Source organism: Mercurialis annua, linkage group LG1-X (assembly GCF_937616625.2).
Source record: "Mercurialis annua linkage group LG1-X, ddMerAnnu1.2, whole genome shotgun sequence".
In the NCBI taxonomy this organism is placed as follows: domain Eukaryota; kingdom Viridiplantae; phylum Streptophyta; class Magnoliopsida; order Malpighiales; family Euphorbiaceae; genus Mercurialis; species Mercurialis annua.
This window is the reverse complement of record NC_065570.1, coordinates 67321193-67333901: the sequence shown is the minus strand read 5'-3', so window position 1 is coordinate 67333901 and position 12709 is coordinate 67321193. Positions and strand designations below refer to the sequence as shown.

Sequence of the window (12709 nt, the reverse complement as noted above, 5' to 3'; positions counted from 1 at the left end):
CAATTAACTTTTTTTACCACATCAGCATATTTGTGCATTGCTCTCTGTTTTAAAAATTAAAACAATAAAAATTTGAAATAACAAAAAAATATTAGCATGTTCTATTAAAATTCACCACAAGGGAGTAGGCTGAGTAGCAACAGTTTTGCCTTTAACTCCAACACTTATGAGAGATGAAAGCCAATGCGCCGAATCCGTGGCGTAGCGACTTGAGAGATAAGAAGGGTATTTGCCCTTCATAATTTTTAAAAATTACAAAATTCTCAAGCAACTTTGTTTAAAATATATTATTTTATTTAGAAACATAGTATATATTGACCTTTTTATTTTAGTGCGCCGAATCAACTATGAATCCAACAATCAAATTCTTACAAATTAGCGGGAAGATGAACAACGGGTGACAGTTGACCCATATTAGCCAATTCATGTAAGTATTTTCTTCTGAATCGATAATTAAATATAGATAATATATAAAAGAAAGGGGTTATAGGCCATCTGTACCAGCGACCGAATCAACATGACAACATTTATGACGAGATCTAAATTTCATATAGTATATATATAAATTATATAATAATGTCATTTCTTCTGCACAAAGATTAATTAGAATCTGTAGCCATAATAAAGTATGAATCGCATACGAAATTTTTTCACTTATGAACATTTTTATGTGAATAATAAAATAAGGACTGAGAATATCTTCTCACTTTATTTCATTATTTCAAATTCTAGATTAACGAAATTCAAGTCAAGATAGTTTAACAAGTATTAATGAGCACATATTTCATATTTCATCTTTCACACTTTCGTCTTATTTATTTAAAAATAAATCGATGTAATTTTTTACTTTATTTCCGTTAAATTTTAGTCATTCGTTCAATTTTATTGTTATTCAACTACATCAAAGTACTTAATTAAAAAAATTAAAATTTAATTTAATCCTTAAATTTTCAATATATATAAATAAAACTTATATTATTATAAGATCTAATGACTTCACGTCATTACTTTTTGGAAAAATAATTTATTATTAATTTTTTTAAAATTTTAAAAAGTAAATGAAATAAAAAAAACAAAAAAAAAGATAAAATAAATAAATTAAAATTAAAATTGTTAAGTCATTAAATTTCATAAAATACAATTGTTATACTTGTGTTAAAACTAAATTTAAGGATGAAACTGAAATTTAATATTTTTAGTTAAATAGTTTGACTTAGTTGATTAATTCCAAAAATAAAATGGAATACTAAAATATTAATAAAAATAAAATAACTATATCGTTTAATTTTCAATAAAGATAAAAGTTTGAATTTAGACATATGTTAAAGAGTACAAGAGTAATTTGCCCACGTTATAATTCTGGTTACAATTAACCAAAATTGAACTCAAGATGGATTAAAAGTAGAAATATAAAATTATTTGAGCAAGCGATTGCAAATGAATTTATTTATTTGTATTTGCCAATTTTAGAATTTATTTCATTTACAAGTAAATGTAATCTAATGTATGACATTTCCAGCATAAAAAGAAAAAAAATCTTTGTAAGAAAAATTAATTAAAGGGAAGATATTAAAAGGATTGAAAATGAGTAGAAATTCCAAAATCACCTGTTTTTTTACCACAATTATTTGTTGGATGTTATGCAAGTTACCTAACAAAGATAAGAATCAAACAAACTAGCACCCTTCCTGCTCCAAAGAGAATCACAGTATGCATTATTGTTTATCATCATGAAGGCACCATGCTGCTTCACAGAAACAGACAATGGAATCAGAATCTTATGCCGCCGCGTAAAATTTAAAAACAGGTTTAGATGCTTACCTTTCACGAGAGATGAATATAACCTGAAACTAACTGAATATTTACAGTTTAGGATTAAATTTCCTTCTCCTCCATTTCTTATTTGATGCCTACGACATGCTGCAGTGCTTCCGCAGAGGGAAGATAGCTCATCTTTAAACATGGAGTCACTTGACACTGCCACTCTCAACTGGTTTCTGCAACAATCTTTCAGACTCCTTTAATTTAGATTTTTCATTTTCAGCTGCTTTCTTCATTTCATTCTCAAGCTGCTTGCAATTCTCCCCATGTGCTTTCTTGAACAATTTCACAAAATTGAGTAGGGTTGAAACAACTGCAGATTTACAATTTTTCAAGCATAAGATATCGAGTAACTACACTGAAACTAACTGGTCATATTAAATTTTTCAAATCAGGAACTGATAAAGGAATCTAAATTAAACTGAAACAAAACATGTTTCTTGGTCTCGAGCAAAATTAGTAATGCGCCATGTGTGAACATTTCTCGCTATATGACTGCAAAATGCCCGCCAAGCAGAAGAAACAGCTTCTTCAGACTACGGTTAGATCAGCAATGGTGTATCATGATTGCCAATAGCACCAGAAAGTGAAATAACTGAGCAATACCTTGTTCAAAGGGGCAACGTGCTGGATCTTCTCCAAAATAAAGAATCAAAGCATCCACATTTCTGCCCTGTGATGATCTCATGGCCCAGGCAAAGTCTAAGTTACACATAATGGACGCTACTAATAGTACTAATCTTCAAAATAAGAAAGAAGACTAACCACTCCAGAGTACAAAGAAGCTAAAGATCTGACTTCAGCTTCAGCAAAACGAAGAAACTCCTTTAAAATCTATATAATAGAACATAAAGCACATCAGACATAAATACAAATGCAAACTTCTGATAACAATGTATAATTATATTATCCCCCCTCTCTCATATTTGTGAAGAGAATTCGAAGATTCAAGCTGACAAACCCTTGGTATAATATCTCTTATATTGAAACTAGTTCATAAAAACCTTTTGTGGTGTTTGTTTAAAAGCAGCACTTTTTCTGTCAGCTGCACCAGTTTGAAAAGGTATATGTCAACTGCTTCTCATACCTCAACATTAAATCAATCAGACTGCAGCCTCTTTCCAGAAAGTTCAAATGCAGTAAAATGCACCTATTATGTGCCATTTTTTTCAATATCACATCTGTAGTACGGATCTATGATTCAGCTGTAAGTTTCTTCCAATATGAGGCTAGGTCCAGCTTGCTATATTAGTCAATAGAATCAGTGAAGCTAATATTTAGTTAATCAGATTCATTGCTTGATTTCATAACAAGTTACATAACATCTGTACTGCATGATTAATTACCCATCATTGTCTGAAGATTTTGATTATTTCCAATCTACTAAAACATTTATATTTAATATATACACACAGATGCACAAACGCAATTGTTAGTTTCTCGAGGTGAAAATATGATCCAAGGGCCTGCCACAATTAAAATTACCACTTCAAAAAGATAAGCAGAGGTAAACCAAACGACCTTAGCATTATAATCTTGAGTTATCAAGCGCAAAATAGGACTTCCTTCAACTTAAAAAAAATCACGTGAAGAGCACCAGAAGACATCAAATAGGCATAACAAACTCTCAGTTGTCAGATAACAATCTTAAGAGTACCTTACGAAAACTGTCTGAAATCGGACCATCGCTTTCAGATATGGATAATTCCTGTACAACTTTTTCCAATCCCTTGCTTATGGCTTGCATTTCCTCTGCCAAAAATTTCAATTGTATCTAGATGGAGAAATGCATATTTTCAGTTACAAGATACCATTTTTTCCTTTATTTTTTCATAGAATAGCCAACACAAGATATAACATACCTTTGATGCAGGTTCCAAACTGGCAAGATATTTGTAAAAATCTAGGAGCTCGGGTAGTTTGTCAGCGAGCACCTAAAGCATATCAATCAGGATATAAACTTCTGAGTGGATAAGCAAAACAAATGCTGCAATCATATAACCCATGACAGAGCATCTTTAAAGTTGATGCCTGGAGTTTCAAACCCTACAAATGAAACTATGTGACTTCTGAAAGAAGCCAGGTTCGAACATATACACAAGAAATGTCATTTAGAGAACTCACACTTGTGTGTCTGTTACTACTTACGACATAAGACTATTATGAAAACAGAACTACCAAAAATGGATTTAATACTCAAAAGAACATAACTGAAGACTTAACAAAAAGAATGAACTGCACAAGCACATCAACTACACATCAAACCAGTGCAAGAAACTTGTCAAAAAAAAAGGACGACACACTCAGAACTTGGATCATGTTTCAACACTTGGCCAATCAGACACGACACTAAGGTTACAGCAATTTTTGCATGTAAACTTCTTTTCAATTCAATGACATGGAAAGGGAGACATATATCAAGAAAGGGAAGTAATATGAAAGTTGCTCTTTTATAACATTACCTCTCCTACTTTTTGTGACAAAAGGAAGCTGAAAACCGGCCCTTCAATTATAGTAACGTAGATATTTAAAAAAGAAGAATAAACCACTCAAGGATAAGCCAAAAGAAAAAGAATACAAAGCAAAAAAGAAGTAAAAAGAGACTTCTGAAAAAAGCACGTCTTATCGACTTGGACCTGCTTCCATAGCTTACAAAGACCTTGGTGTTTAACCTCTTAGAAGGTTTCTCCATTTAAAGTGTTTATCTTCATTTCATATATGGGATATCATTTTTCATCAAATATTCACCCTTAAATAATCTTCTTCCCTTTCTAAGGTTCCCATGATGCCTTGCAGAAAGATACTGTTGTAGTGCAATTAGTCATTTTTGCATTGTCAAATTGAGCTCCTTGGCCTTTTCAAGATCCATATTCACACTACGAAATTAATGAATGGATATCTAGCTTGATAATCAGATTTTGAATATTGACATATGGCTATTCTTATAGTCTGCATTTTCAAGTTGTTCACAAAGGAAACAAGAGAGCCTTTGCAGATGAGTGAAGTTCATGGCCAAGAAGGTAAACCTAAGAACACTCCAAATGATATATGTGCATGAAGCTAAACTAACATGCTGCATGCAGCACAAGCCCCTGATCCAGCCAGTAATCAAAAGTATATTTAGCATGCCAATGCAATTAAGTCTCTTTTCAGTTTGGGTAGAAGTTAAATCTTAAAACAAGAACCAAAGTCACTTATTCATTCTGGAAAGGAGAGTGGTAAGTTTCAAATGGAAACCAAATTGGTGGATCAGTCAGTTCCTTGGGTACCAGAAACTGTAATGCATAAATACTTCAGTAGCAGATATTGGCTTCCTAGTGATGTGAAATTAAAATATTATTTCCACTTAAATATTCACTTTCATATAAATATGTATTGCAAATGAATAAATCAAAGGACACGCAAGTTCGCTTCCAGGTTTATCTCTAATTATGACATAATCAACTTCCTTTTAGAGTTCATCAGCACAACCCAAACTCACCAAGTAAAAGTAAAATACTTGTACCTTACAAAGATAATGCATGAGAGTTATCTTGTTGTTCTTAGCCCGAGTGTCAGTTAGTTTAAGAAGGCTATCCAATTTAAATCCAATAGCAGAGCCTATAAAAGATTTAAATTAAGAGTAATTAAAAAAATGGAGTATGTTGTGTTACAAGCAGCAAGGAAATTTTATACTGCACATTGAAATGTCATATACCAATGATCCCATGTACTTGGAATAGATGTATGTAAGTACTCTCATTATAGATCAGGTAGTTCAGACAGATTAAGCAGAAAAAAACTTAGGTCTATTTTTCACTAAAAGTACACAAATTCTTGTGGCGACAAGAAAGGTATCAATTTCTTATAGCCAGTCATCATAATCTAGGAAAAATGAATTACAAGGCAAAAAACCTTGTGTTATTGCCTATTTCTTCACTAAGAATGCTTCACAGTGGCAATGAACAGTTTCTCCTACCAGAGCCTTAACAATTTGATTGAGCTGATCTTAGGTTTGACCCATTTTTTCCGATCTTAATTTTCCCATTTCATCCATTATGCATCTATTCTGCAAGTACATGTTCATTTTCTAATAAATCCACTATGCATGCATTAATATAATTTGACTTACCCCTCGCAGTTCCCTGATTCAAAGCATTTCCCAGTGAAAGAATTGTCTGCATAACTTTTTTCAACATGGCAGAATTCCTGATCTGAAAGAGGATCAGAACGTGATGCGAGCATCTTAATAATTACCAAATACTTTAGAAAGAGAAGATCAATACAGTAGAACTTGCCTCTTCTGCTGTAGAGTTTACCACATTTAGGCTGTTTCTTAGGTCAGAAACCTAAACAGCAAAAAGACATCCATTTAGTAGAAAACTGGAAAAGATAAAAAAGCAAGCAGATTATTGAATGCATCTCCTAACCTGGGCATGAAACTGCATCTTAAAAGAGAAGACTCTGAGCTTTGACTCTACTCTTGGTACTTGCATTAATTCTAAGAAAAACTGCAAAATATCTTGAAAAATATCAATCAGAAAAACGATAAAAACTTTTTGATCTAATACATATGAATAGCTTAAGCATTTATCATCAATTTGTGCCTTTTTTCAAACGTTTCCTTCTCAGTTTGAGTGAACACTTTTGTAATAAGAAAACATCCTCAATTTTAGTTGCAGAATATATTGCGGTTTTGGCCCAATGCAAGAGTTCTTATCATTAGGGGAGTAAGGAAAGAAATCTAATTGACTACAGCATCAACTATTCATTTTCAGATTTTCTCTATCATACCTTTAGGCTTTAGCAGTAGTGATAAAGTGTCATACAGAAACAGATCTTTCCAAGATAAGGCACGGAGATATATTGGTTCCAAAAAGACATCAAAGAAAATCGGCCATATGCACCTTTGAAATTTTGATTAAAAAAATACGATGAAAGGTAATAAAAACTTGACCAATGTACATGATAAGTAAGCATTGGTTACATATCTGGATTTCCATTTTAAGTCCATCAAAGGGTGATCTTAAGAAACAAACAAATATGCTTAGATATTTATTTCCAAATTTAACATTTCTATTCAGTGAATACTTATTTTTTAATTGTTCAAAAAGTAACTAAGCAGAAATAACATGCTACAGACCTGTTCACATTTTCCCAACTTCTCCTTTTCTCCAGTGTAGCCCTGCACACAAAAAATGTAAAATACAATTACAACTCCAAATTATAGAAGTGTTATTTCATGCTACCAACTATTAACTTATAATCAGAGGCCATGAGATAAGTTGTGAGGTAAATTCTGTTCAAAGCTAGTACAAAATAGGCTACAGCACAAAAATTAAATTTCAAAGACAAAAACACCTTTAGTAGTTCCATCTCCTCTTTTGTAGGACAAAATTTTATGAGGTTCTCTAGCTGATCCATATCTAGTGCTGTGTCTTCGAGGGCAAGTACTGAACCCTGCAAGCCATAGGTTAAATTGAGAATAACAAGTATGAAATTATTTCCTCATCAATAATATTATCTAATTAAATAGAATAGAACTGATGACATGCAATAAGTTTGAATAATATCTAATTGCATTGAGAAAAAATTCTATAAAATTCCAAGGAGAACACAATATTCATATTAAAAGTTCGTCCAAATTATTCCAAATGATGCAATTAGCTTACCATTAATGTGTTTAGCGGCACTTTCACCTTTGAGAGCATGATTTCACAGTTATATGCTCGCCTGTGTTCAATCTGCAAAGGAAAGGAAATTACACACGATAGAAAGTGTATTTTATACAAACTAGCCTCCAAAAGTAACTCAGTGCAGCCTGAACATACCGAACTTTTGGCACAATGAAGCAGATAAAGATACTCTTGAACAGATTGAGATTGTGTAACACTTTATATGCATATACTAATCTATCAATCCATGATGATTCCCATCACTAAAGTAAATTCTAAAATTTGTGGTACATGTGTGCTTGACCTTTTGTCTATCATCGGCTTTCTTACAAGTTACGCAATAAATATTCTGGAACTTTTGTCCATCAATCAGAAAGACCTAAACGATGCAATCTCTATTCTTAAATTCTTAGAAATAAAGTTGCTATGTTCTCTTGCTCAATTCAATATCCCGGAGCATGCTTATCAGCATCAAAGCTGCTAGCTAGCTAGCTAATTGTGACAAAATATTCAAAGATAGTGCTGCCATGGTGTTGGCGTTTCAGCAGCAAGTAGAAGGTTAGATAGCTGACAAACAATAATCTTTGAATGAAAAGTTTGACAAGTATGCTGTTGTGGATGTCTTTAGTGAAGAAATCAGTAGCTAATTTCTTATATGGTATAGGGAGAATTGTGGGACACTACATCCTCTGGCTACATCTACCACATTATGTGCCTATTGTAATGGTCAGGTCAGGACCATATCTGATAGATATTCCAGTAACCATATTCACAAAAAAATGAAAGGCACAATTAGTTCTATTAGAAAACTACTAAATAACTTGAGCCTACAATAATCTGGAAATTCTTACTGGTGATGTCATAAAATGAAGCTTTTCACCAACTAAAATAACACTTATTCTCTATTCTAGAAACCATATTGTAAGAAATGATGCACATATCAGTTGATTGGGAATGAATTACTTTTCTTGAATATATTTTTCAATGACCAAAGTAACATATTACTTATCCTTTAATAGAAACCTTATGGCATATAGTACCAACGGTTTTACTTGAGGTAAAACCAAATACAGAAATGCACCATCAAAAAACAAAGACGACAAGTAATAGAATTATGGCTGCATCAATTAGGAAATAAAAAATAGATTACCAGCTGCACTTTATCAACTTTTTGTCCGAGTGAGCCGCGCATATTAGACTTCTTTCCATTATCTGAACTTGATATTGACGCTGAAAAAAGAGTTTCAAGCTCTGACATGTCAATCTCTGGAGCCCTAGAGTGACAAACACAAAACAAGTATAAGACCTAAAGTTCTGAATGCACATTCCTAGATAATACAAATTCTCTATGAGTTGCACCTACTTGGATGCTTCCCCACATTTTTGTGCCTCTTCCCATAAACTTCCATGAACAGCTCTTGTTAATTTCAACCAATGCAATGGTTTCAACTTCTTGGTCTGATGGCTCCTTGAACTTATTGTACGAGACAAACGTCCCTTGGTGCTGGAAGGAGAACTGAACGGCGGTGCAGGAGTTGGCGGTGCAAAAGATGGAGGAGGAGGTGCAGAAGATGGAGGAGGGGGTGCGGAAGGAGCTCGAGAGGAGTTGAATGGAGGTGGGGGCGGTGGTGGTGCCAGTGATGAAACTGTCAAAGAGGCTACCTGCACCGAACAAAGAGGAGGAGGCGGGGGTGGAGGAGGTCTAACTCTAACAGCAAGGTTCTCCTTCAAAGGTGGAGTTGGAGGAGGTGGTGGTGTGGGAGGTTCACATTTAATGGCGTCATTTTCCCCCACAGGTGACAATGGAGGAGGTATTGGTAGTTTGATAGGAGGACTGGGAGGAACAAGCATGGTTGATTGATTCTTGGAGGTAGGTTGGCTTCTTTCTGATGATAACTGACATTTATCCCCAATATAAGTTTTAGTCTCTTTGGCAAGCAAAGGATCTACTGTTTTTGAAATTGAAGGGGGCAGAGAGTTTGAGGCACTTGAATTCACGACAGGTCCCAATGGATGCTTTGATGGTGAAAAATTAACACTTGAGGAATCCACAGGTTCAGTTCTATCACCTGGCAAGTTTTGATTTAAAGTATATGTAGATGATATCTTATCATAGAACTCAGGACTCCCAAATGAGGCAACATTATCCGACAGAAGTCTGGTCGTAGAATCTAAGGATAATTGATGTGGTCGCTCGCACTTATCAGACTGGATGGTAACTTGAAGGCCAGATTGTATGTCTTTGTCCTTAGTCTCCTCCACTATATCAGCATTAAAATCTGTTGATGATTTTGGCGAGTGTACAGACTCAATCTGTTGTGCTGACAGCATGAAACTCTTGATCTCACTATCAAAAGCCGTGCGCTTCTTTCTCTCTCGACGCTTTCGAGGACTTCTTTCAAGACTTTGAGGACTTCTAGGGCTTAGAGGACTATTTTGTCTACCTTGTTGCAAATCAGCTTCCAATTTTTCTTGGAGAATATTTGATGCACCTTGAAGCACATTAAGTGCGATATCTGATGAGTACCAGTCATCAGAGTTAAACATCTCATGAACTTTATAAAATTCTTCCTCTGTTAGACCTTCCTTTTCCTCAATGCGAGGGAAATCTACTGCAACAATGGAATCAGCAGCATCCATCTCTGAGAAAAGAATCTTCACATGGATAATACATGTAAAGTTAGAAAAATACACACACTGACACGCATAAGCAAGAATGAATTAGCACCAGAATTGTCTATGCTAAATATGGAAAGGACTCATACCTCTGCTCTGAAGTCCTTTGGAAAATGATCCTTAGCATCCCATAAAATATCAATTTCATCTCGATTAAGTATCAAGATGTTTGACCTAATAAAAGCTGTGTTAAACACAGCTCGAAACATCATCCGTTCATGTTCCATATCATCATTTAAGCTAACACACTCCAGCACAACATCGCCTTGGATTCGACAATTGATGTCAATCTTAACTAGTTCACATTCTGTCTGCAATATAATAGAACGAGTTTCGACAATCATATATTTGAAGGCAGGACCAATTCTGCAGAAGCTTGTGGAGCAAAACAAACCATAGGGAACCCAAAAAATAATACCAAAAAGAACACGAGCAAGAGATGAGCAAGCAAAGCACATTATGATAAGGATGTAAATTACCTGCTTATAAGCCCGGATATTTTTTCCTTTACGAGGAGTTAGGCACCCAACGTTGGCAGACTCGTCTGAAGGAGCATGCCCGTATATTCGAAATACCGGACAGCAACCTCCATGCCCGTCAAAATTTGGAATAAATCTTAAAATAATGCAATCCATTGTAACAGTTCTATCGAGTGGAGGCCATTCCGAAGCCACATTCCTCCTCGAAACATATTGTAGATACCTCAATTGAGAAGGAAGAGGATTTAATGGTGACAGCAAATGCAGAAGCTCACGAGGAGCCTGTCTATATATCATATCAAGGGTCTTCTGCTCTCCGCTATACTGCTTCCTATAAATAAGCAACGCTGCCAGCATAAAGGCAAGTACGAGCCAACCGCCCCGTTCACAATGCATAAGAAGCAAGTTGTTATGGCCAAGCGAAAGCCAACTTTCACCTGATCTTAAAAAATGATGAATCAGCTCCATTTTGATTAACGGGCAACCTTCGTATTGCCGAGGGTACTCCATAATGGTCATATCAAAGTCAGACAAGATATTAGCAAGCTGGGTTGGAGTATCACCCTCGCGGAAATTGAAAGCCAAGAATGAAGCATCAGGAAAATGTTCTTTAAGTTGACCAACAATTCCACTCATATAGCTTCTATAATTCTCCTCTTGCCAAGCATCAGTAATGAAGCAGTAATCAAACACTATACATGAATTATAGCTTGTCATTATTCATGTACTGTAAATTAACCAAATTGAAATATTCTTCCAAATTTGTATCATCAACTAAATTTCCATATTAACTGCAATTCTTATAGGTTCTATAATTCTCATCAGTAATGAAGCAGTAATCAAACACTATACAGGAAATATAGCTTGTCATTATTCATGACATGAAAATTAACCAAATTGCCATTTCATTCAAATTTCTTTATCATCAACTAAAATTCCAAATTGAACTGTAATTAAGATATCCTGAATTCTAATACAATTACATGCGGTTAATTACCAAAAGCAACAATCAAAACTAAAACAAATTCAAAGTAAGGAAAGGGAGAGTAAAACGCACCGTAAACACGTTCACAGATCTCAAGCAAGCCGTCAGGTGGTTTCCTGTAGAACAATTTTCGAAATAACGCCATTTGTTTTCCTTGGAAACGTTTAAGTTACAAAATTAAATTAATCAAACAGTTTGTTCACTGTACTTTCGTTAAATTTCGATCGAGTTAGAAATTTCTATTTCGATTGAGAAATGGATAATTTGATTTAGATTTTGAGTTGGTGTTTGTTTGGTTTGTTTTAGTTAGTTTGAATGTGAAATGAAATCTGGTGTTCTTGCTGACACTCACCTAACTTCTCCTCAATGGCGGGTTTCATGACGTGGATACCACTAGCTGCCGACATGTCAGCTAATCTATAATTTGGGAAGTTCTTACCTAGACTCGTACCATGAAAAATTCATGAACCTATAATGAGGTGTTAGAAAAATGAGAAAAAAGATAAAATAATAAGAAAAGAGAATTATGTTAGATTTTTTAACACCTCATTGGATAGGTGCTTGGAAAATTTATGGACCGGAACTAGGTAAGAATTTCTCAATTTAACTTAATCGCGAGTTTTATAACGTGGAGACAGATATAGACAAACTGCCACGTTGTTTTTTTTAGAGGCGTTTTTTGATTAATTTATTGGAGATATCAAGAATGCGAATCTTTAATTTCTTATTATTTTATTTACGTTTAAGTACTGCCTCCGTCCTATTTAAGAAGGGACATATTTCATTTTTATTTGTCCATTTAAGAAGGTCATATCGTTTTTTTATGCCAAATTATATGAATTTTACTTTTTTACCTCCTTTTCTTTTTCCATAATTAATAACTATTGGTCTATATATAAAATACAACACTATTATAAATAGAAAAAAATAAAAAAATATTATAGTAGTTAATGCTTTTTTAATTTATGTAAAAAAACTCATTTGTCCCTTATTAAACGGGACGGAATGAGTATTATTATTTTTTTCGTTTTTGTCCATTTTAACCCAGCCATAATTGCAATACATCGATGGGCAATTTAAAACACATCATGATA

At 34.1% G+C, this 12709-nt stretch overlaps 1 protein-coding gene across 3 annotated transcripts; it reads right to left on the bottom strand.

Annotated features, from left to right (window-relative positions):
• Positions 1-1551: 1551 nt before the first annotated feature.
• Positions 1552-11952, bottom strand: LOC126682946 (formin-like protein 18). 3 transcript variants are annotated; one of them, XM_050378739.2, is made up of 18 exons: positions 11688-11951; positions 10631-11322; positions 10241-10462; positions 8839-10130; positions 8626-8749; positions 7473-7544; positions 7162-7260; positions 6944-6985; positions 6231-6311; positions 6099-6149; positions 5933-6014; positions 5327-5421; positions 3684-3755; positions 3479-3595; positions 2587-2655; positions 2428-2494; positions 1822-2134; positions 1552-1747 (listed from the first exon to the last, which is right to left on the bottom strand). In XM_050378739.2, exons 1-17 carry the CDS (start codon positions 11758-11760, stop codon positions 1968-1970), a joined length of 3417 nt encoding a protein of 1138 aa, XP_050234696.1. In that variant the 5' UTR covers positions 11761-11951; the 3' UTR covers positions 1552-1747; positions 1822-1967. The 3 variants fall into 3 exon arrangements, with proteins under 3 accessions (XP_050234696.1, XP_050234687.1, XP_050234705.1); XM_050378730.2 differs by having other exon boundaries at positions 1552-1744; XM_050378748.2 differs by lacking the exons at positions 1552-1747; positions 1822-2134; positions 2428-2494; positions 2587-2655; positions 5327-5421 and having other exon boundaries at positions 3521-3595; positions 11688-11952.
• Between the last annotated feature and the right edge of the window lie 757 nt (positions 11953-12709).